General features: G+C 53.9%; 3 protein-coding genes across 8 annotated transcripts in view; 2 read left to right on the top strand and 1 right to left on the bottom strand.

Moving 5' to 3' along the window:
* The window catches only part of RPGRIP1 (RPGR interacting protein 1), a 39978-nt gene extending 39041 nt beyond the window's left edge, over window positions 1-937 (bottom strand). For both annotated transcript variants that reach the window (XM_075914843.2, XM_089774481.1), the window contains exon 1: window positions 232-937. The gene's annotated coding sequence lies outside the window, so the exon portion shown is untranslated. The remainder of the gene's footprint in view (window positions 1-231) is intronic.
* Window positions 938-1124: 187 nt separating this feature from the next.
* Window positions 1125-2075, top strand: LOC102452990 (G protein-coupled receptor 4-like). The gene has a single exon (XM_089774483.1). It carries the CDS (start codon window positions 1125-1127, stop codon window positions 2073-2075), a length of 951 nt encoding a protein of 316 aa, XP_089630609.1.
* Window positions 2076-5072: 2997 nt separating this feature from the next.
* Window positions 5073-17819, top strand: HNRNPC (heterogeneous nuclear ribonucleoprotein C). 5 transcript variants are annotated; one of them, XM_006120992.5, is made up of 10 exons: window positions 5073-5211; window positions 9706-9862; window positions 10148-10173; window positions 14142-14402; window positions 15925-16039; window positions 16506-16553; window positions 16721-16881; window positions 17013-17126; window positions 17277-17434; window positions 17515-17819. In XM_006120992.5, exons 4-10 carry the CDS (start codon window positions 14162-14164, stop codon window positions 17596-17598), a joined length of 921 nt encoding a protein of 306 aa, XP_006121054.1. In that variant the 5' UTR covers window positions 5073-5211; window positions 9706-9862; window positions 10148-10173; window positions 14142-14161; the 3' UTR covers window positions 17599-17819. The 5 variants fall into 5 exon arrangements, with proteins under 5 accessions (XP_006121054.1, XP_006121056.1, XP_006121055.1 ...); XM_006120994.5 differs by lacking the exon at window positions 9706-9862 and having other exon boundaries at window positions 5082-5211; window positions 15925-16000; XM_006120993.5 differs by lacking the exon at window positions 9706-9862 and having other exon boundaries at window positions 5082-5211; window positions 17013-17114.
* Window positions 17820-19225: the final 1406 nt, after the last annotated feature.

The raw sequence follows: 19225 nt of genomic DNA, 5'->3' as shown, positions 1-19225 counted from the left end.
GTGGCCATGGCCTACTTCTTCAGATGACCAGAAATGGGCTGTGCCCATGAAAGCTAATGATACCATCTGCATGTTTTCTTAGGCTTTAAAGTGCTAGCAGGCTATTTGTTGTTTAAGTTTTTCCTGTTACAGACTAACTCGGCCACCCCTCTGAAACTTCCAAAATAGAGTTTGTCATATGAGTAGGTCACTTATTCATGCATGACTCGGTCCTTAGAAGCCATTGCTTACCTGCTGGTCCGAATGTTCACAGCAGCAACAAAGTTCCTCAGATGTGGACTGGCACCACTTAAGTTCCATTATCAGTCATACTCCGATTCACTTGACTAGCAATCCTTTCACAACAAGTGGGTGAAGCCTGGTGATAATCTCCCAGAAGCACACAGTTGAAGACAGCCAAGAACATAGCCAATACTCATAACTTCAAAGACAAAAATTATACATGCACACAAACAGCATAAACAGAATCAACAAATCATCAGCTCTCTATAAACATCTCATTTTTCCTACTATGTACAAGATTTGGTGCAAACATATATAAGTGGTTGCAATAATGTTTTGCATGCTCCTATCAGAACCCAATAATGTCACAGTTTCCCTCCTCCTAGTGGGTGGCGTGACCCCACCCAGTGGGAGCACCTTTTGGCCAAGCAGACACACCATGGCCCTTTCTGGCCAGAGCATAGGCTGTTTTGCGAAGGTAGTGCCTTCCCTTGCCTGTGGTACTCGCTGCCCATGACTAACAAGGAGTTAAAAACCCTAGTTTCAGGCTTGTTCTCTAACTCATATCCCAACACAAGGGTTTCTTGGCAGTGGAATCCCAGCCATTGTTGTTTGATAAAGAGAGCAAGGAACAAAGGATAGAGTCAGATGCTTGGGCTGCCTTGCTGCTTTCCTCCAGCCCTTGTTCTCTCTCTCTCTCTCTCTTACAGACCCCTTGAGGAGTACAACTTGGGAGTAAGCTAAGTGAGACGGTTCCTCTTTGAGGCAGTCTCCCTGGACAACTGGATGTAGCCTCCACCCTGGTGGTCACGTGGTGACCCTGAGAACAGGGGTCTGTGTCCCCCTCCATGCAGGACAGCAACTGACACCCTTGGTAACAACCACTGTCTCTGCTGAGTAGAATGAATAGCACGGCATCTTCTGTGTCCTGCCCAATGGCCTTTAACACCACCAAATACTTCCTCATCCCTGTCTACTCTGTGGTACTGGGGGCTGGCTTGCCACTGAACTGCCTGGCAATGTGGGTCCTGGTATCCCAGATAAAGAAGTCCATCGTCCTCTCTGTCTATATGTTGAACCTGGTGGTCGCTGACCTACTGCAGATCTTGATGCTACCTTTCTGGATCTACTACAGCTATTTGGATCACAACTGGGTTTTGGGGCTCAAGGCCTGCCTGGCAGTCAGCTGGGGCTTCATCACCAACTTTTATGCCAAGAATGGTTTCCTGTGCCTCATTGCTATGGAGCGCTACATAGGCCTGGTCCATCCCCTTGAGTTCCGGAGGCTAAACACAATATGTGGTGCCACCAAGGTCAGTGCCATGGCTTGGGGGCTGGTGCTCAGCGTCTGTTCCGTGGGGATTGGTCTACTGCTGAAGAATCTAGAACCAGAGCGCTGCAATGAGGGTTATCCACTGGGGAGGTCCTATGCATATTTTAAGATGGCCACCATGCCTTTGTCCTTTTTCCTACCTTGTTTCTTCATGGGCTTCTTCTACCTTCGGGTCCTGCACAAGCTCAGGCAGGTGCCATCACTGGATCAGGAGGAAAAGCAGCAAATCTACGGATTCATTTCCCTCATCATCATCTCCTTCTTCCTGCTCTGTGTGCCTTACCAGGTGACCTCCCTCTACAAATACCAGAGAGAGAGGCTTCCATACGATCAAGACAGCCAACTCTGCCTCTTTGAAACAAACCTCTTCTTTTACCATCAGGTAGCGCTGTGCCTTACCACACTTGGCAATGTCTTGGATCCTCTGCTGTACATCCTGCTCCTCAAAGATGTGCGGAAAGAAATTGGAAATCACTTGTATTGCAAGGTCTTGGATCGGGGGCAGTCACAAGTAGATTAAGGCAAGAATGGAAATATTAGGTGGACACTGGTTCAGACTGATGCATAAGATACCCAGTGAGGTGGTGGGAATCCATTTGGATGTCAAGGTCCCTGCATCGGACCAGGGATTGGCCTTGTTCTCTGCTTCCCTTTTATGAAGCAACTCTGCCCCTGTAACCACAAAGAAACATGAAGGGAAACATGATCCCTCCAGGGACTTCTATTCACTCAGAACCTCTTGGAGAAGTACCTTAGAGACAGGTTGAGTTGAGCCACAAAATAATAATAATTAGATTGGTTCATGAATACTACATATTAGGTCTTTTTGCATTTATGGTTAGAGCTCTAGTTTTTCACAGCAATCAGGGACCTATCGTGATCTTTTAAATAAACAGTAAGTCTCATGGAAACATATAATCTCAAAAGATGGGCCTTTAACATTTAATATTTTGAGGCTATTGATAATATTGGGAAAGGTAGCAACATTGGATGGGCACATGATGAATTAACACAGACCACTAGACTAGGCTCTAGGATTGGATATAGATGGATAAGAACAGGTAGTGCCAGAGTTACCCACGGGGAAGATCTTATGCACATTTTAAGACAGCCACCATGGCTTTGTCCTTCTTCCTGCATTGTTTCTTCATGGACTTTACCTCCAGGTCCCACATAAGCTGAGGCAGGTACCATCATTTTAAAAGCTGGACCTTTAGCATTTAATGTTAGCGTGGAGAAGAAATTCATCCAAACTTACAGGATATAGAGACATAGATCTTTGCTGGTGAAAAAAAGACCTACTCTCCACAAAGGGTGAAAGGTAAAGAAATCGTGCCCACAGGGGAAAAGGAGAGAGACCCAGAGCAAGCAAAAAGCTGTAATTTAACCATGATGGGACAAAGAGAAAGGTCACTCATGTCTATGCTACATTCCCACTTAGTTCTGAGCAACAGAGATATGAGGAATTGTCTACCCGTCTGGTGGGCCACATGTGGCACATCTGGGTTCTATGTGTGCAATGTGGCAGGCAGGGTCCTCTGCCCCAGGGAGGTCCTCTCGCTCCCCGTCGTCCCGACGCCCACTTGGGCATGCCCCAGTGTTCTCCCTGGCTGGGAGGACACTGATCCGTCGGCCAAATCTAATCAGGTGACAGTCTCTCACAACACTCCAATGTTGCAGGCCTGCTCGGCCCGCTGGCAGCTGGGGGAAGGTAGGGGGGCTCGGGCCCACCCCCTCACCCAGCCCTGGCCCAGGGCCCTAAGGCCCAGGATTCAATTCACTGGTCAGGTTGGTGGGGTTGAGACCCTTAATGCACCAACCCTTCCAAAGCCCTGGGCCACTTCTTCCTTCTCTCCTGCTTGCTTCCCACCGCTCCGTCTTGCCACCCCTTTCTGCAGCAGGGGCGCTTCTTTTGAACATCCGCTGACAACGTGGCCAACACTGGGAGGGCCGTGCCGCCACTCTCGGCCCCTCTCTCTTCCTGGTCCACGGCGTACTGGCACTGGCAGGCGTCGCCAGTCAGCAGCGTGTCCGTGCATTCGGTGTCGGCTAGGAGCGCCCCTGCAGCTTCTCCCCTGCCCACTGAGGAAGGTGCTCTTGGCAGGTGGGGTGACGGAGCATCCTCCTGCTGGTTGCCAGCCGCTGCGGAGCATGTGCAGCAGAGCCAAGTTCAAGCTGGTGCCACCTCAAGTGGGTCCTGGTCAGCTGCCGTTTCCTGTTACAGCAACCTTCTATCAGGGAAATACCATTAAATATTCCAGTCTGAATAAATTCCAGGTCACTAACCTCTGCTTATTGACACTGACCACCTCCAGAGAGAGGATTTCATGCCCTGACTGGAGTTGCCTCCCTCCTGTGCTCACCAAAAGCGTTCTCCTTTACTGCTGAACCTGTGTCCTCCTGGAACGAGCTGCATGATGTGGTGATGGAAGTCTAGGGTGAGTGAAACCAGGCAGTGCTGCTGTGGGAGTGAGCCTGGGGGCATGTCAGAACCTAGAGAACACGTGTTGTGGAGCCACGAGGACGGCTGCAGGGGACACGGCTCAAAGAAACCCACTGAGCCCAGCATGTCTTTTGTGCATGCGTGCGCTGAGCAGCTGGCCCCTCATCCCTTGGGGGGGCACTTCTGGCCCGACCCGAGTGCCTCTGTCTCACAGCCTGTGCGAAGGGCAGTAGCTCCCCCAGGGAGGACGCGTTGCTGGCCTCCCCCCGTGCCTGGGGGGGGTTTCAATGGAGCCCCATGAAGTGCGTGTGCAGCCCTTGCCCAGTGGAGTGGGACCCACACGGTGTAGCAAGGGGCTCAGGAGGGGGCAGCGGGCACAGGACCCACCTGAGCCCTTGCCCCGCCCCCTCGCCCCGTCAGCTCCCCCAGACCCCCCTTCTCCTCCCGCCCCGTCAGCTCCCCCAGCCCCCTCATGGACCTAGCCCCGACTGGCGCCAGCGCGCGCAGCCCTCAGCCTCGCGCTCGCTGCTCGCCCCTCCCACCTGGGCCATGACCCGCCTTCCGGCTCAGCAATGGCAGCGTCAGGACACCTAATCGTCATCCCCGCTGTGACCAATGGGAAATTCCGCCACCAGGGAGCTCTTCCAATCACACACGCTAGAGCCCGCCTTTTCCTCCATTGGGTCAGCTAACAGTTGAGAGTTGATTAACATACACAGTAGCCAACCAGTGCGGAGAAAACTAGAGTGGGGTCGGCTAAGAAAAACCTTTAACCAATCATAGGGACCCATGAGCTAGGGCGGGGCCGGAGGAGCTGCTTCTCCAATCAGAATGGAAAGATTGTAATAGAGACGGGGAAAGAATGACAGGCCAATCAGAGTGGAAAACTGAAGTAGGGCTAGGAAGTGACACGTTCTTCAGCCAATCAGTATCTTTATTTCCGTCCCGTTAAGGCGCAAGGGGCACAGCCCAGTCCTGGACTCGCCCTCATCCTCTCTGCTCTCATTGGCCTGTACTGTGATCGACGCCATTGCTAGTCAATCATTGCTGAGACAGGTTTCGCGCCCTCCAATGGGGGAGTGTGGGGGCGGGCACCGCTTAGCCCGGGGCTGCGCGGCGCAGAGGGCGGCGGGACGCCATTTTGTGAGAAGCTCGGCGTGAGGCGGCTGCCGCGAGCTGGGGAAAGCGACGCGGAGCCGAGCGGGGTCTAGCGGTGAGTGAGCGGGGGCTCCACACCCCGGGACTGGCGCGGGCCGAAGGAGGGTGCACACACCCCTCCCCCTCGGGAATGGCGCGGGCCGAAGGGGGGGGAGGGTACACACACCCCTCCCCCTCGGGAATGGCGCGGGCCGAAGGGGGGGGAGGGTACACACACCCCTCCCCCTCGGGAATGGCGCGGGCCGAAGGGGGGGGAGGGTACACACACCCCTCCCCCTCGGGAATGGCGCGGGCCGAAGGGGGGGGAGGGTACACACACCCCTCCCCCTCGGGAATGGCGCGGGCCGACGGGGGGGGAGGGTACACACACACCCCTCCCCCTCGGGAATGGCGCGGGCCGACGGGGGGGGGAGGGTACACACACACCCCTCCCCCTCGGGAATGGCGCGGGCCGAAGGGGGGGGGTACACACACCCCTCCCCCTCGGGAATGGCGCGGGCCGAAGGGGGGGGGTACACACACCCCTCCCCCTCGGGAATGGCGCGGGCCGAAGGGGGGGGGTACACACACCCCTCCCCCTCGGGAATGGCGCGGGCCGAAGGGGGGGGGTACACACACCCCTCCCCCTCGGGAATGGCGCGGGCCGAAGGGGGAGGGTACACACACACTCCTCCCCTCGGGAATGGCGCGGGCCGAAGGGGGGGGGAGGGTACACACACTCCTCCCCTCGGGAATGGCGCGGGCCGAAGCGGGGGGAGGGTACACACACCCCTCCCCTCGGGAATGGCGCGGGCCGAAGGGGGGGGTATACACACACACACCCCTCCCCCTCGGGAATGGCGCGGGCCGAAGGGGGGGAGGGTACACACACTCCTCCCCTCGGGAATGGCGCGGGCTGAAGGGGGGGAGGGTACACACACCCCTCCCCTCGGGAATGGCGCGGGCCGAAGGGGGGGAGGGTACACACACACACACACCCCCTTCGGGAATGGCGCGGGCCGAAGGAGGGGGGAGGGTACACACACCCCCCCCCCTTCGGGAATGGCGCGGGCCGAAGGAGGGGGGAGGGTACACACACACCCCCCTTCGGGAATGGCGCGGGCCGAAGGGGGGGTACGCACACACCCCCCCCTTCGGGAATGGCGCGGGCCGAAGGGGGGGTATGCACACACCCCTCCCCCTCGGGAATGGCGCGGGCCGAAGGGGGGGTACGCACACCCCCCTCCCCTCGGGAATGGCGCGGGCCGAAGGGGGGGTACGCACACCCCCCCCCCGTCTCGGGAATGGCGCGGGCCGAAGGGGGGGGAGGGTACCCACACCCCCCTTCCCCCGGGAATGGCGTGGGGGGGGTGGCATACATGTTTTTTCCCTTTTCTGTTAATGGCGGTGCCCTGGAGGAGGGGCCATTTTGTCGTCCCCCCCCCACCCTACCCTCCAACAGTGGTGGTGGGGAATCTGCCCTTTTTTCGGGGAGGCCCATGCAGGGAATTGTGAGGGGGAATGGTGCTGCCCAATCTGAAAACCTCCAGTGCAGTGGTGGGGGGCAGTGAGGGGATGACTGACAGTGTGAATATCCTGCCCCAGGGGACATGCCCCTGGGGGGTGGAGAATGGTATGTCCAAGGATAACTCTCCTGGTTTGTGTTCCCTGCTCTCTCCCCTTGCAGGAGGAGGGGAACTAGACACATGACCCATGGCTGTGGGTGTCTAGACTCTGGCTCCCCTGCCTTTGAGCTTAGTGGCAGGAGTCACTCAGGAAGTCAGATGTGTCTGAGGTAGTTTTGGGGCTGGGGCAGAGGGTGTGAACTGCCTCCATGGTCAGAAACCGCTGTCCCCATGCACGCTTTGTCAGGTCCACTTGCAATGGTACCTGCGTGGCAGGGATCCTGGGAAGGGCAGCTAGCCCCCTTATTACTAAGGCCTTAAGAAATTCATGGTCCATTTGGGCCGATTTTATGGTCACAGGATTTTCAATAATTCTATGGTCCTAGCCCAAAAAGGAGTTGTGGGAGACAGGTTGCAAAGTTATTGAAAGTGGGGTTGTGATATTGCTGCCCTTATTTCTGCAGCTGCAGAGCCCTAGCTGGGAGCTCTGTTCTCAAGGCATCACATACATAATGGTGGCAATATTATGACCCCCTAAAATGTATAACCTCCCTGCAATTACCAGGACCCCCAGTTTGAGAAACACTGGTCTTCCCTGTAAAATCTGCATAGAATAGGGTAAAAACCCGGAGCACCAGATTTCATGGGGGGCAGGGAGGGGAGGACAAAGCCAGATTTCTTGGTCCTTGATGCATTTTTCTTGGCTGTGAAGTTAGTAGGGCCCTATGTGTTACCTCTGATTCAAAAAGAAGCTCTGTATGGTCTCTGGGCACAAACATCACTGTAGTTAGGGATTTGAGCAGCTAGTGCAAATGTCCTGTGTCAGGCTTTGCCTGGAAGGCACCATCTAACCAAAGTTGTGTGAAACAGCTTTGGTGTCTGTTACTAGGACTCCAAAGTTCAAGCTGGTGGAGGTTGTCACTTCCACGCTATCATACCACCTCTCTGGGCTATAATTGGGCTGGGGAAACAACCCACTGTCAGTCTCAGAGGCATGGCCTCATGTAGACATTCTTGTTTAATAAATACAGCAACATGTGTGTGAGAGGATTCTGCCCCTGTGCTATGGGCTGGAACTCTGCCTTACTCCAAGTGATCAGAGATGGTTTGAAGAATGACTTACAGTATGACTTACATTGAGGTCACGTGTTCTGCAGTTCAGACTGCCCCTGAATCTTGTCAGGAGAGCATGTGATAGCATTGAATACTAGGGATGTAAAATCCCACTTAATTGGTTAACTGGAGGCTCGGAGCAGCCCCTCTCTGCAGCTGGTAGGGAGCTGCTCCAGCTCCACTGGTTAAGGGTAACCTGTAAGCTTTGCTTGTTAAGGGTCATGCTAACTGGTTAACCTTCCACATCGCTAGTGCAGTGTTTCTCAACCTTTTTTATGAAGTACACCCCCTTAAAAAAAAAAAGTACCCCCAGAGCCAGGCACCCCACCCCTCCTTTTCCCCCAGCCTGCCCCCTCCTCTCCCAGAGCCAGGCACCAGAGGTATGGTAACCCTACCTTTGAAGTGCCTACTTCCGCTGCCTGGCCCTGCCTTGGTGGCTTGTCTGCGGGAAGCAAGTGGCCCACCAGCTCTGGGCTTGCTGTGTGCTCCCAGCCCAGCCTGATGCCCCCATGTGTGGTGCCTGGGGGCAACTACACCACTGATGTGTGTGGGGGGGGGCGGTCCTTTGGAGCAAAGCTTTTTGTGCTGCTTCACTGCCTTTTAGCTCCTCTCCGCAGCACCACAGAGGAAGGGGTGATGGGGATGTGTTGTACAGAGCTGCTGGCGGAGGTGGGGGTAATGTGCATCTCTGGGTTCAGCTGCTGCTGGAGCATCCCAGGGAGGCTGCCAGAGAGGAAATGAACTAGGAGAGGTGGCCGTGGAAGTGATTTATTTTCTCCTCACCCAGACCCACCCCCAACTTGGAATTGCCCTGGGTCTCACCGGAGATGCTTCTGCAGCCACGCACTTTTCCCTCCAGGCACTGGGGCGCATGCGCAGAGTAGCTGTTAGCCAGGCGTGCGGCTCTGAACATTCAATTTGACAGACACATGACACTGCTACCCCCCCCCCCATCTCCTTTGCAAGGCTAAATTCTGGACCTTTTTTGCCATATTTCACTTGTTGAGGTACCCCCCAGACTTCTTTCGCGGACCCCTAATGGAACGTGTACCACTGGTTGAGAAACACTGACCTAGTGTATGCAGAAGGGTAAGAGTTTTCTTTCCCAATGTGTGTCACTACAGTTATGCTCATCTAATCCACCTTGTCTGTAGCCTGTTCCAGTGTGGCAGTGAGACGACCAGCCATGGGATACTTTCCATCCCCTTTCAAGCTGGTTCAAATAGATGGGCCCATGTGAACTAGTATCTCTTTCCTTTCAAATTCCCATCCCCTCTGGCTAGAGGACTATGAGCCCCCACTTATCTTGGTGTCCAATCTCCAACTATAGCTAATGCTGGTCTCCTAAGAGAGAGAATGCACTCTCCTCTCCTTTTCCAGCAACAAGCCTCTCTGCAGTACCTGACAGTGTGGGGGAGAGGATATTTTCTTCCAACCCCAGGAGACTCTGGTGCCCCAACTCCCCAGGTCTGAAGTTCAGGTTCCTCTCCCCATCCTCTGTTTGGATTGGCTCCAGCGTGTGGACTTCTCCTTCCCTTTGCCCTCACTGCCTCATGGTGTGTGTGAACATGATGCACCCCCACTTAAATCTGCCTCCCACCGCAAGCTCACAGGTGTCTGCTTACAAGTCATCTGCGCTGCTTCCTTGGCGACAAGAGAAGCAGAGGGATTAAGATGGAGATGTAGTGTCATGGCACTGAGGCAGGGCAGCTGTGAGCTTGGGGCCCCTGGGAGGGAGGCAGGCAGGCAGGTCTCTTGATGGGCGAGTGGGAGATGCTGTGGGCAGTGTTTCTGAGGAACCCTGACTCAATCTGTCCCTTCTCCTTTCACAGGGCAGCGAGGCGAATCCCCATCCCTTCTCACTGGAGCTCAGCTTCGTTGTAACCCCCCCACCCCCATACACGCACACCTCCCAATTTTATAAAACAACTTTCTCTCTGTCCCCCCATGGCCTAGCACTTCCTGTGCCAAACCGGAGCTGGATTTAAGGTGTAATTTTTAAAGTCTCTATCTCTATTTTTTCTGCAGCAGCTGGGGTAAATGAGGAGCCTTTTCGCCCCTCACAAGCTGACCTCTCGGGTATTTTTAGAGTGAAATGATGATGTGCAAAGGGCTGTGATTGTCTCCTACTGAGAGCTCTCCCCAGGCGGTTCTGTGGTAACTGTGCCTGGAACAGAGCAACAGGGAGAGAACAGAAATGATCATTGCTGACTTGACCTTTTGGCACCTCACGTTTTTCTAATCTGGGCTATTTTTATTTTTGTTTTTTTACAGTGAGATTTTTTTGATCTTCAGCTACAGTAAGTTATTCCAATTTTTTTTTCCATTTTTCCTGCCTTTCCACTGATTTCCTTTTTATTGTTGTTGCTAGTTACTATGACTATTATTACTACTATAATGCTGATGACTTGACTATGCTGATATGTTGCTCATAATAATGACACTGCTGATTTTTAACCGGATGAAATCGAGTTTTTCTGAGTGTTCCTGACTGTGGAAGGTTTTTAAATTTTTAAAGTGGATTGATCACGCTAACTCTTTTTTCCCCCCTTCCGACTGTCTGGCTGCTGAGAGCGGGACCTGGTTTCTCCTGAACTGTTTTAGAACGTCTCTGGAAGTCTGTATTTTTTTTATTTTTTTATTTTTTTTATTTTTTATTTTTAATCTTTCATTTGTACCATTTTTAACCTGTTGCTGCAATATGATGTTTGTGGTGCTGATCGCCCGTGATAGCGATGGCCCTCCCCCCAAACAGCCCCCTTCTCCTTTGCCCCCCCCCCAAACTTCCCTCCTGCTCTTCCTCTACATCGTCCTTCCTTCACAAACAACCCACCACTACGACATGGATGCCCAGGTTGGAGCAGCGGCAGCAGCTGGTGGTACGATGTGCGGCGCAGATACAAACCCATCCTGGGCTATGGTAAGAGGTGTGAGGGCCAGTAGGTTTTATTGTAGCCTTCAGCAGCCAGATCTAAAGGCCCTGGCATGGAGGAAGCACTGCTATGGCATCAGTGTTATCCCAAGCATGGTTCAAGGTTAGCTTTCTGTGGAGATGCTGGAATGTGCATTGGCAGAGCTTGGAAGGGGGCAGTGGGGTGTCAATGGCTGTGTGTAGGATTGCCAGATAGTTTCACAAAAAATACCGAACCAAAAGGGAAAAACATTTGTTGAGCAAAAAAAGTGGTCCAAAGTTGTTGAGCACAAAAAAGAAGGAAGTAACAAGGGCCAAAATGCAGGCACAGCTCCTTTAAATCCCCAGCCACTGGGGAGACAGCATGGACTACGCCACATGTCCTGAGCTGGGCCCCAAGAAAAAACAGAAAATACCAGACATTTTAGATGTCCAATATTTTCCGTTTTGTTTTTACCGGACCGAAGGAGCAAATAAGGGGCTCTCCGTTCCATACTGGACACCTGGCAGCCCTAGTTGTGTGGCTCTGGTGGTGGGAAGGGAACGACCAGCCGTGATAACCAAGTAGGCTGCGTAAATCTGGTCATGTTCCTCCCCCTCCATCAGTTGTCACAAGAAGACACAGAGAAAGGAAGGCTCTAGGAATCCTGTTCTTATGGCTTCCACTAGTGAGGCGTAGCTCCCGCAGATATGCAGCCTTCCAGCACCCATGAATCCTGCTGCTGCTGTCCTCAAGTCCCTCCCAATGAGGAGCCCACAGGATCCCAGGTGGGATCTTCTGGGCTTGTGTATAGAGGGTCTCTGCTCTGGGATGGGGAGGCTTTTTGTTTTGAGGGTCTTTGATCTGAGCACAGATCCCAGATGGGGTCTCCTTGTTCTTGTCTGGAGCTGTTGGTGTGCAGAAGGGGTTGAGCTGCTTGTGGGGAACGTACTGGTTTCACCACTCAGTGACATGCTCTCACTTTCCCAGTCCTTGAGGCCTTACCAAGCGCTGCTGAGCCCTCTCAGTCTTGACCTACAGCCTCCCTGCTGTTTTAGTCCAAGAGGTCCTGGCAGCGGTGATGGCCAGCAAGGCCACATTCATTAGATGGGGTCTGGCACCTCAAAATCTGTGAACCTCGCCATCCCCAGGTGCTTTGATCTTTTGGGAATTGTGGCTGTCTTCGGGAGGGGACAACAATATTCTCTGTAGCAGAGTTGAGTGTAAAGGGTGAATCATGTCCTGAGAGGAGGAAAAACAACCAGGAGTCCGGTGGCACTTAAGCAACTAACAGATTTATTAGGGCATAGTCTTCATAAGTAAAAGTCTCTACAGTGCCACAGGTCTTCTAGTTGTTTTTGAAGATACAGATTGACATGGCTGCCCCTCTGAGACTGAGAAACGAGAGAGAAGTCTCACAAATAGCTTGGTTCCCTTGCCCTCCATGCCCCTACATCTCCCTGAAAGACCACCGCCTTCATGAGAGGCAGGTGGACACAGTGCTCCATCTCCTTTCCTTGTACTGCTGAGACATGGTGCCTCCTTAGGCAGGTGGGAAGGCATGCACAGAATATTGTGGAGGGGGAGCATTTGGTGACATCCCTGGGCCTGAGGTGAGCCCGTATGTTGCCTCCTTGGTCTGAGTTGCATGGTGTGGGGAACATGGCAGGATCTGCATGGAGAACATCCACCTCCCATATGGAAATGGCCTTAAGTAAGACAGGGCGCAGAGGACAATGTGAAGCAAGGCAAGGCTAGGCTGTGCATTCACCTCCAGTCTGTCTGCTTAGCAAAGAGATTGGGACAGCACTTCGAGGATGGTGGGTTAAACCTAGCAATGGGTGGTAGATCCAGCCCTGCCCTCTGCAGTTGTGTTGCAGAAACTAGGGGAGGGTTAATGAAGTGAAAGGCAGCTAGTGGTGCTGCTAAACGATATACAGTTGCATTGCTTATGTGTCTGGCGTGGAACTCCCCATCACATGGTGTCCTTGAGTCAGGGTTAAGGCTGGGCTAGCCAAGGCCTCTGAGCAAGGCTATTGCTCATGTCCCAGTTGATAGGCTCCTTTTGAAAATCAGGGGAGGGGAAATAATCTTAGCTTTCTTCCTTTGGATGCTGGGTTGAGCCCTAACTGAGGCAAGCTGCCTGCTGTAATTTCTTAACCCTTCCTCTGAGGTGGTAGATGTTGTTGGGGGAATTCTGGGCCAGGCGCATGTCTGGATGACTGAGTTTGATGCTGGTTGTATTCGGGGGTCAGGAAAACCAGCAGCACTAGGGCTGGGTATTGGGCCACTCCTCACTTTAGGGATTCTTGTCTCTTCTGCAGCCACAGCCTCCCTGGGGCTTGTATGCAAAATGTTCTTCACACCTGAAGAACATAAGGAACAGTCCTGATCATCTGGTTTGACCTCATGCCTTAAGCTACAGGACTTCAATATTGTGCTTTTGTAATAGGCAGAGCTCATGGGCCTGCATCCTGGAATCACAATGTGTAAAGCCTTCAAGTTATGGACAATCCCCCTATTGACTTGAGTTCAGACTATCACATAATCCAGGACTTGCTTTGCAGAGGAAGGTGCAGAAAACCTCCTGTTCTGTGGGGAAGTTACTTCCTGGCCCCAAATCTGGTTGGGTAGACAAGATCCACCAGCCAGATGCTTGGGAAAGAATTCTTTGTGGTAACTTAGCGCTCCCCATCTCGTGTTTTGTTTCTGGCCACTGGGGATATTGGCTAATAGATGTCATAGGTGGGCCTTCTGTCATTTAGGCCATCTCATGTCATCCCTCCATAAACTGGTAGCGCTTGGCCTCAAAGCCAGTTAGGGTTTTTTGTGTTCGCTGCTCCCCTGGGTGGGCTCAACTTCAGTCTTGTGACAGCTAGAAACTTTTCTTTGATTTCATACTGAAACTTGCAGGTGGCCAGTTTATTACCCATTTGTTCTTGTGCTAGCATTGGCCCTTAATGAGAATAACTCCTTTCTTCCTGGCATGTATGCCTCAGATGTGCTGAAAACCATCTGCTCTCCCTTCATGCCTCTCAGCACCCTAGCAGGCCCCCTCTGCTCCCGTTCCAGTGTGAGTTCAGCATTCGTAACCGTGGGAGACTGGCATAACAGATGAGCTCTCACCAGGTGGTTTTTTTCTTAGTCATTCTTAGAGAGGGTGGGCCAGCCTGGCTGTGGCCTGTATCACTATGTAGCCATGGCCAGCTGTCCCAGGTGGAGTCCTGCTCACACTGACTGGAGTTCTGAGATGGCTCCTTGTCATAGAGCACTTGCCTCTCCATATGGAAGGTGGTGGAGATGGGGCCTGGCTCTGAGATGCAAGCGTGTATGTTTGTTCCCATGGCTGTCCTCTGAGCAGCTCTCTGCCCCAGCAGGTCCGGGCTGCGCGTGAGCCATGGCCAGCAACGTCACCAACAAGACAGACCCACGGTCCATGAACTCGCGTGTCTTCATTGGGAATCTGAACACACTGGTGGTGAAGAAGTCTGACGTGGAGGCAATCTTCTCCAAATATGGCAAAATCGTGGGCTGCTCAGTGCACAAGGGCTTTGCCTTCGTGCAGTATGTCAACGAGCGGAATGCTCGTGCCGCCGTGGCCGGGGAGGATGGCCGGATGATCGCAGGCCAGGTGCTAGGTGAGCACCTCCCAGAGCACACCCCTTCCTGCACACTGAGGCGTATTGTGGGGCTAGCATGGCTGGGTTCTAGGTTAGAGCTTCCCTCCTGCATCCCTAACCGCAACCAGTCGGTCCCCAAGTAATAGCATTGGCCTGGTCCCAGTGAACACCTCCTGTCTGTGCCCTCCCACACCTACCGGGGGGGGGGATTGCTGGCCACGCCCTTGGTGAGTATCTCTTATCTGTGCCTCCTAGCCCCTCTGCCCCTACTACAGAAGTGAGCTGATCACCAGCCGGGTTCTGAGTGAGCTTCATCCCACACCACCATCCTGACCAGTCATTGGGCTCCTGAGGTGCCCTCCTGGGCACAGGAGCTAGGAGGCAGCAAGAAAAACAAGGACAAGGAATAGATAGGGGTGGATGGGAGCTGGCCCTCGGTAGATCTGATACGAGGTGTCACTGCCCCTCCAGCCTCTCCCCCAAGGCTCAGGTGTATCTTAGAAGCCCATGGGCACAGGCCAGCAGCCAACCAGGGCCTAGTGCTGGCTTGTCCTAGGAACTGGGCATGGGGCTCAAGAAGTCTTGGGCCCAGGAGGCATGAATCAGCAGGTGTCTGCAGTAGGGATGTGAATGTGTAGCCATTTATGTGATTAACCAATGAGCCTGGTCTGGTCAGTTAATCCTAACGGGACCCGCATTGCTTCCCCTGTCTCTGTATGGAGGGGTACAAATGAGAGCTGGTATATGTGTGTGGTACAGCAGTTACACACTGACAAAATTAAACACTTTCAACATCCCTAGTCTGCAGGGCTCTGGAAACTGAGGCAGCTATTCTGCCATCTCCCCCTTTCCCTGCTGCCAGTGGCTGGCTGGGTCACTGACATACACAAGTGCTTTTGGAAGCTGGATATGCAATGGTCATGGTCTGCAGTTGGGAGCTCTCTAGGCCCCAGACCCTGTGCTTTGGGAATCCCATGGCAGCTGCCTCAGTAATCCTATGGCTGGGACCTGGGTGGGCCTGGCACAGGGCGGCAGCTGCCCATCTTCCAGCATGCTGTGCTCTGCTTCATTGTGGGGGTGGCACTGAAGAGGTGCTGCTGTGAAGCAGACTGCTGCATCACTCTGCTGCAGTGATTGAAGGTGATAGGCACCCCAGCTGTGATCCTGAGCCGCACCCCAAGTAATCCCCCAGGTTGCATAGCTGACCAAGGTTTGAGGAGGGGATTTCAGGGAAGGGTGCATTGGGGTGGAGCAGGAGCAGGGCTTGGAGGGAAGGAGTCAGAGCCTCAGACTAGCCCTGTCAGGACAAACATGAGGTACTTTCCTATTGCCTGGTCCCGGTAGTATCGGTGCACCTGTGGGCCTGCTTTCCCATGGCCTGTGTGGCAGGGCTGGGTGCTGAATCATGTTGGAGAAGGAGCACTGCTCAGAGTTAAATCTTGGTTCTGATGCAGGGGCCTGGCCCCAGTCAGCGTTCGCTCACGATGCCAATGAGAAGTAGCAGGGCTGTCCACTCAACACGTGTCTGCCTCTTTCCCAGATATCAACCTGGCGGCCGAGCCAAAAGTGAACAGGGGCAAGGCAGGCGTCAAGCGGTCGGCAGCCGAGATGTACGGGTCAGTAGCCGCACCACCTTCTCCGTCCCCTCTAGTCAGGTCGGGACCCTTATGGTTTTTATATCGCGTTCATGCCCAGCGTGGGCACCTCCTCTCTCTGTCTCTTTCTGTCTCCCAAGGTGGGGAGGGATGTCAGGAGGTGGCTGCACCTCCCTTGGGTGTCTTGGGCTGTTGAGGCCCCTGCCTGAGCTGTGGTTCCAGGGTGTGGGCAGTTCTGCCCAGGCCTGTCTCAGCTTGTCTCGCTTGGGTCTGGGAAGCAGGCAAGCCAGAGAGAGGTGCTAACCCTCCTTCAGCATGGCTCCCTGCATGTGTATATCCCACCTGAGAGGCTGGCAAAGCCCACAGGCTGGGCTCTTGGGTCCTGTCTCCTGCATGGAGAGCAGGTTCGCTGCAGCAGCACCCTTGCCCCCACTTCATCAGTAGGGGCCCTTTCCTCCTCCATCTCCTTCTCCTCCACCCCATGGTGCCTGCCTATCCTGACCCTGTCTTGTGGGCGCTCTTTCAGGTCCTCCTTTGACCTGGACTATGACTTCCAGCGGGATTACTATGACAGGTATGTTGAGCCTCCTTGAGGAGGGCAATAAGTTGCAGCACCGTGCGCAGTCTCTGGGCAGTATTGATGCTACTGTTAATGCCTTGCGGGGCACGGCATGATGTGTGTGTGGGGGAACGTGGCACTCCTGTTGCTGTGGGCTCACCTTGTTTTCCTCCTGTCCCTAGGATGTATAGCTACCCGGCACGTGTGCCCCCACCTCCCCCCATTGCTCGGGCCGTGGTGCCCTCGAAACGCCAGCGTGTGTCTGGCAATACCTCCCGCCGAGGCAAGAGTGGCTTTAACTCCAAGAGTGGGCAGCGGGGGTCGTCCTCCAAGTCTGGTAAATGTACGTGTCGGGGCCTGCAGCAGTGGGTTTGGGCCAGGCCCTCTTGCCTGCACTGGGTCTTGGGAGGAGGGGCTGTGGCCTGTTGGAATGGATCCTTGTGGCAATTCATTTCTTGCGTCTCTTGCTTTCAGTGAAAGGTGACGATATCCAGACGATTAAGAAGGAGCTGACCCAGATCAAACAGAAAGTGGATTCGCTGCTGGAGAGCCTGGAGAAGATCGAGAAGGATCAAAGTAAACAGACGGGTGAGAGGGGGGGTGGGGATGGGTGTGAGGCTCCCTTCAGGGATCCTCGGTGGCTTGTGCACGGTGTGGATCGGAGAATCCGCCCCCTCCATACAGCGTAGTGTGTTGGGCAGGGGTGGGCCTGACGCATCCCCGCCTTGCCCTCTGCAGAGCTGAAGAATGAGAAGTCGGAGGAGGAGCAGAGCAGCAGCTCCATGAAGAAGGAGGAGAGTAATGTGAAGATGGAGTCAGAGGCTGGGGCAGATGACTCTGCTGAGGAGGGGGACCTGCTGGATGATGATGATAACGAGGATCGAGCGGATGACCAGGTATGAAGGCTGAAGCTAGAGAGAGCCAGGGCAGAGCGGGTGTCACAGTGGCTAACCCCTTCCTGTCCCCTCTCTCCCAGCTGGAATCCATCAAGGGGGACGAGAAGGAGGCGGAGGAAGGCGAAGACGACAGAGACAGTGCCAATGGTGAAGATGATTCCTAAACAGCTGGTGCAGCCCCTCCCAGCAAGGCGCCCACCTGACATTGAGCCTGTCACCGGCCCCTCCCCAGCCTCCTTCTCACTGCCCGCCCACGTGTTCATGGTGTCGTGTCCCCTGCCACGCTCCTGGCTCACCCCATAGTTCTGTTAAATCCCCTGTAATTTTCCTCTTTTAATTTTGATACCTCTTTATGATTTAACAATAAAAAAAAGTATGGTTTTTACCTGGTGCTTTTGCCTGCATCTGCCATGCTGGAGGAGGGCTGAATGGGAGGTTGAGGACCTGGTGAATGGGCAGTAATGCTGGAGCCCCTTGTAGTTCATGGAAGTGCACCAAAAAACTAGCAGGAAAAATGCTGCTCCCCATTCACATTTGAGACCTGCACCATGACTCTCCCAAGCAAGTTCACCCTTGGAGGTGGGAGGGAAGAGCCTAAATTGGAGACCCTGTGTGTGGATGAGCACTGAGACTTGGCAGGTTCAAAAGCTTCCCTCCAGTGTAGGGCTGGTCCTGTTCTGGAACAGACTCTATACTCTGGGATGCCTCCCTCAATTAGCATGTCCCTCTTGAGCAGGGTGGGAGCCATTTTTGGGTCAGGGGCCACTGACCTAGAGAAAAATCAGTGGGTGGGCCACACACGAAAAGGGGAGAAAAAACCCTCAGGTTATGTTTACACTAGCGGCTTCTTGCGTAAGTATGGCCGTTCTTGCGCAAGAATCCACAGAGTGTCCAGACTGCCCACCCGCTCTTGCGTAAGGCAATTTACAGTACGGCGTGGCAAAAGAGGACTTCTTGTGCAAGGGCTACGCTCTTTTTTAACAGGTGTAAGCCCTCTTGTGTGGGAGCTCTTGCGCAAGAGGGCAGTGTGGACGCTGGGCAGGGATTTCTTGCGCAAGAGAGCATCCACACTGCCATGGGTGTTCTTGCACAAGAAGCCGCCAGTGTAGACACAGCCTCACTGAGCAGAAAGACATGCCCCTCTACAGTGTGTGTGGGGGGGGGTGGGGAAGGGGGCAGCCTAGTTGATTTTGTGTGCTCCAGCCTCTCAGTGCTCCAGCATCCCTGCTGTCCCACCATCTGAGGTTCTCCAAAGCCAGATCCAGGCAAGCCAAGGACCACATCTGGGCCTGAAGTTGCCCATCTCTGCTCTTGAGTGAAGCTCTGATGTATCGGAGGACAAAGCAGGCTCTGCATAATCACTAACTGCAATGTTTGTGTCCTCACACTTGGGCCTTGGATGTAGCTGAGGCAATGACTTGCTACTGGACCAAGTTTAGCTGTATCAAGTCTTGTGTGTTCTGTAGCCATTACTGGCCAGACTTGGGCACGTGGATTTGGACATCTGTACCTTAGGCAAACCTTTGATTTGCACTGGAGTGTGGATAAGGGATTGGTTACTGCACCAGCCATGTTCCTGCAGGTGTTGAATCTTGAGCTGCTGTTGTGGTGTAATCAGGCACACTCCATCCCAAGGACTCCAGTATAGACAATGGGAATACCTGCTTACAGCATAGCATTTCACCGGAGAACTAAGGGAGTCCAGAGAGCAGTTCTGGGGCACCTCTCAGAAGATTAGCTTAGTTTACATTCTTGACCCTTTGGTACAGCATGTAGCCTACTTGAGAACAG

This window comes from Pelodiscus sinensis, chromosome 30 (genome assembly GCF_052426305.1).
Source record: "Pelodiscus sinensis isolate ZL-2025 chromosome 30, ASM5242630v1, whole genome shotgun sequence".
Classification (NCBI taxonomy): domain Eukaryota; kingdom Metazoa; phylum Chordata; order Testudines; family Trionychidae; genus Pelodiscus; species Pelodiscus sinensis.
This window is presented reverse-complemented; position numbering and strand designations above follow the sequence as displayed.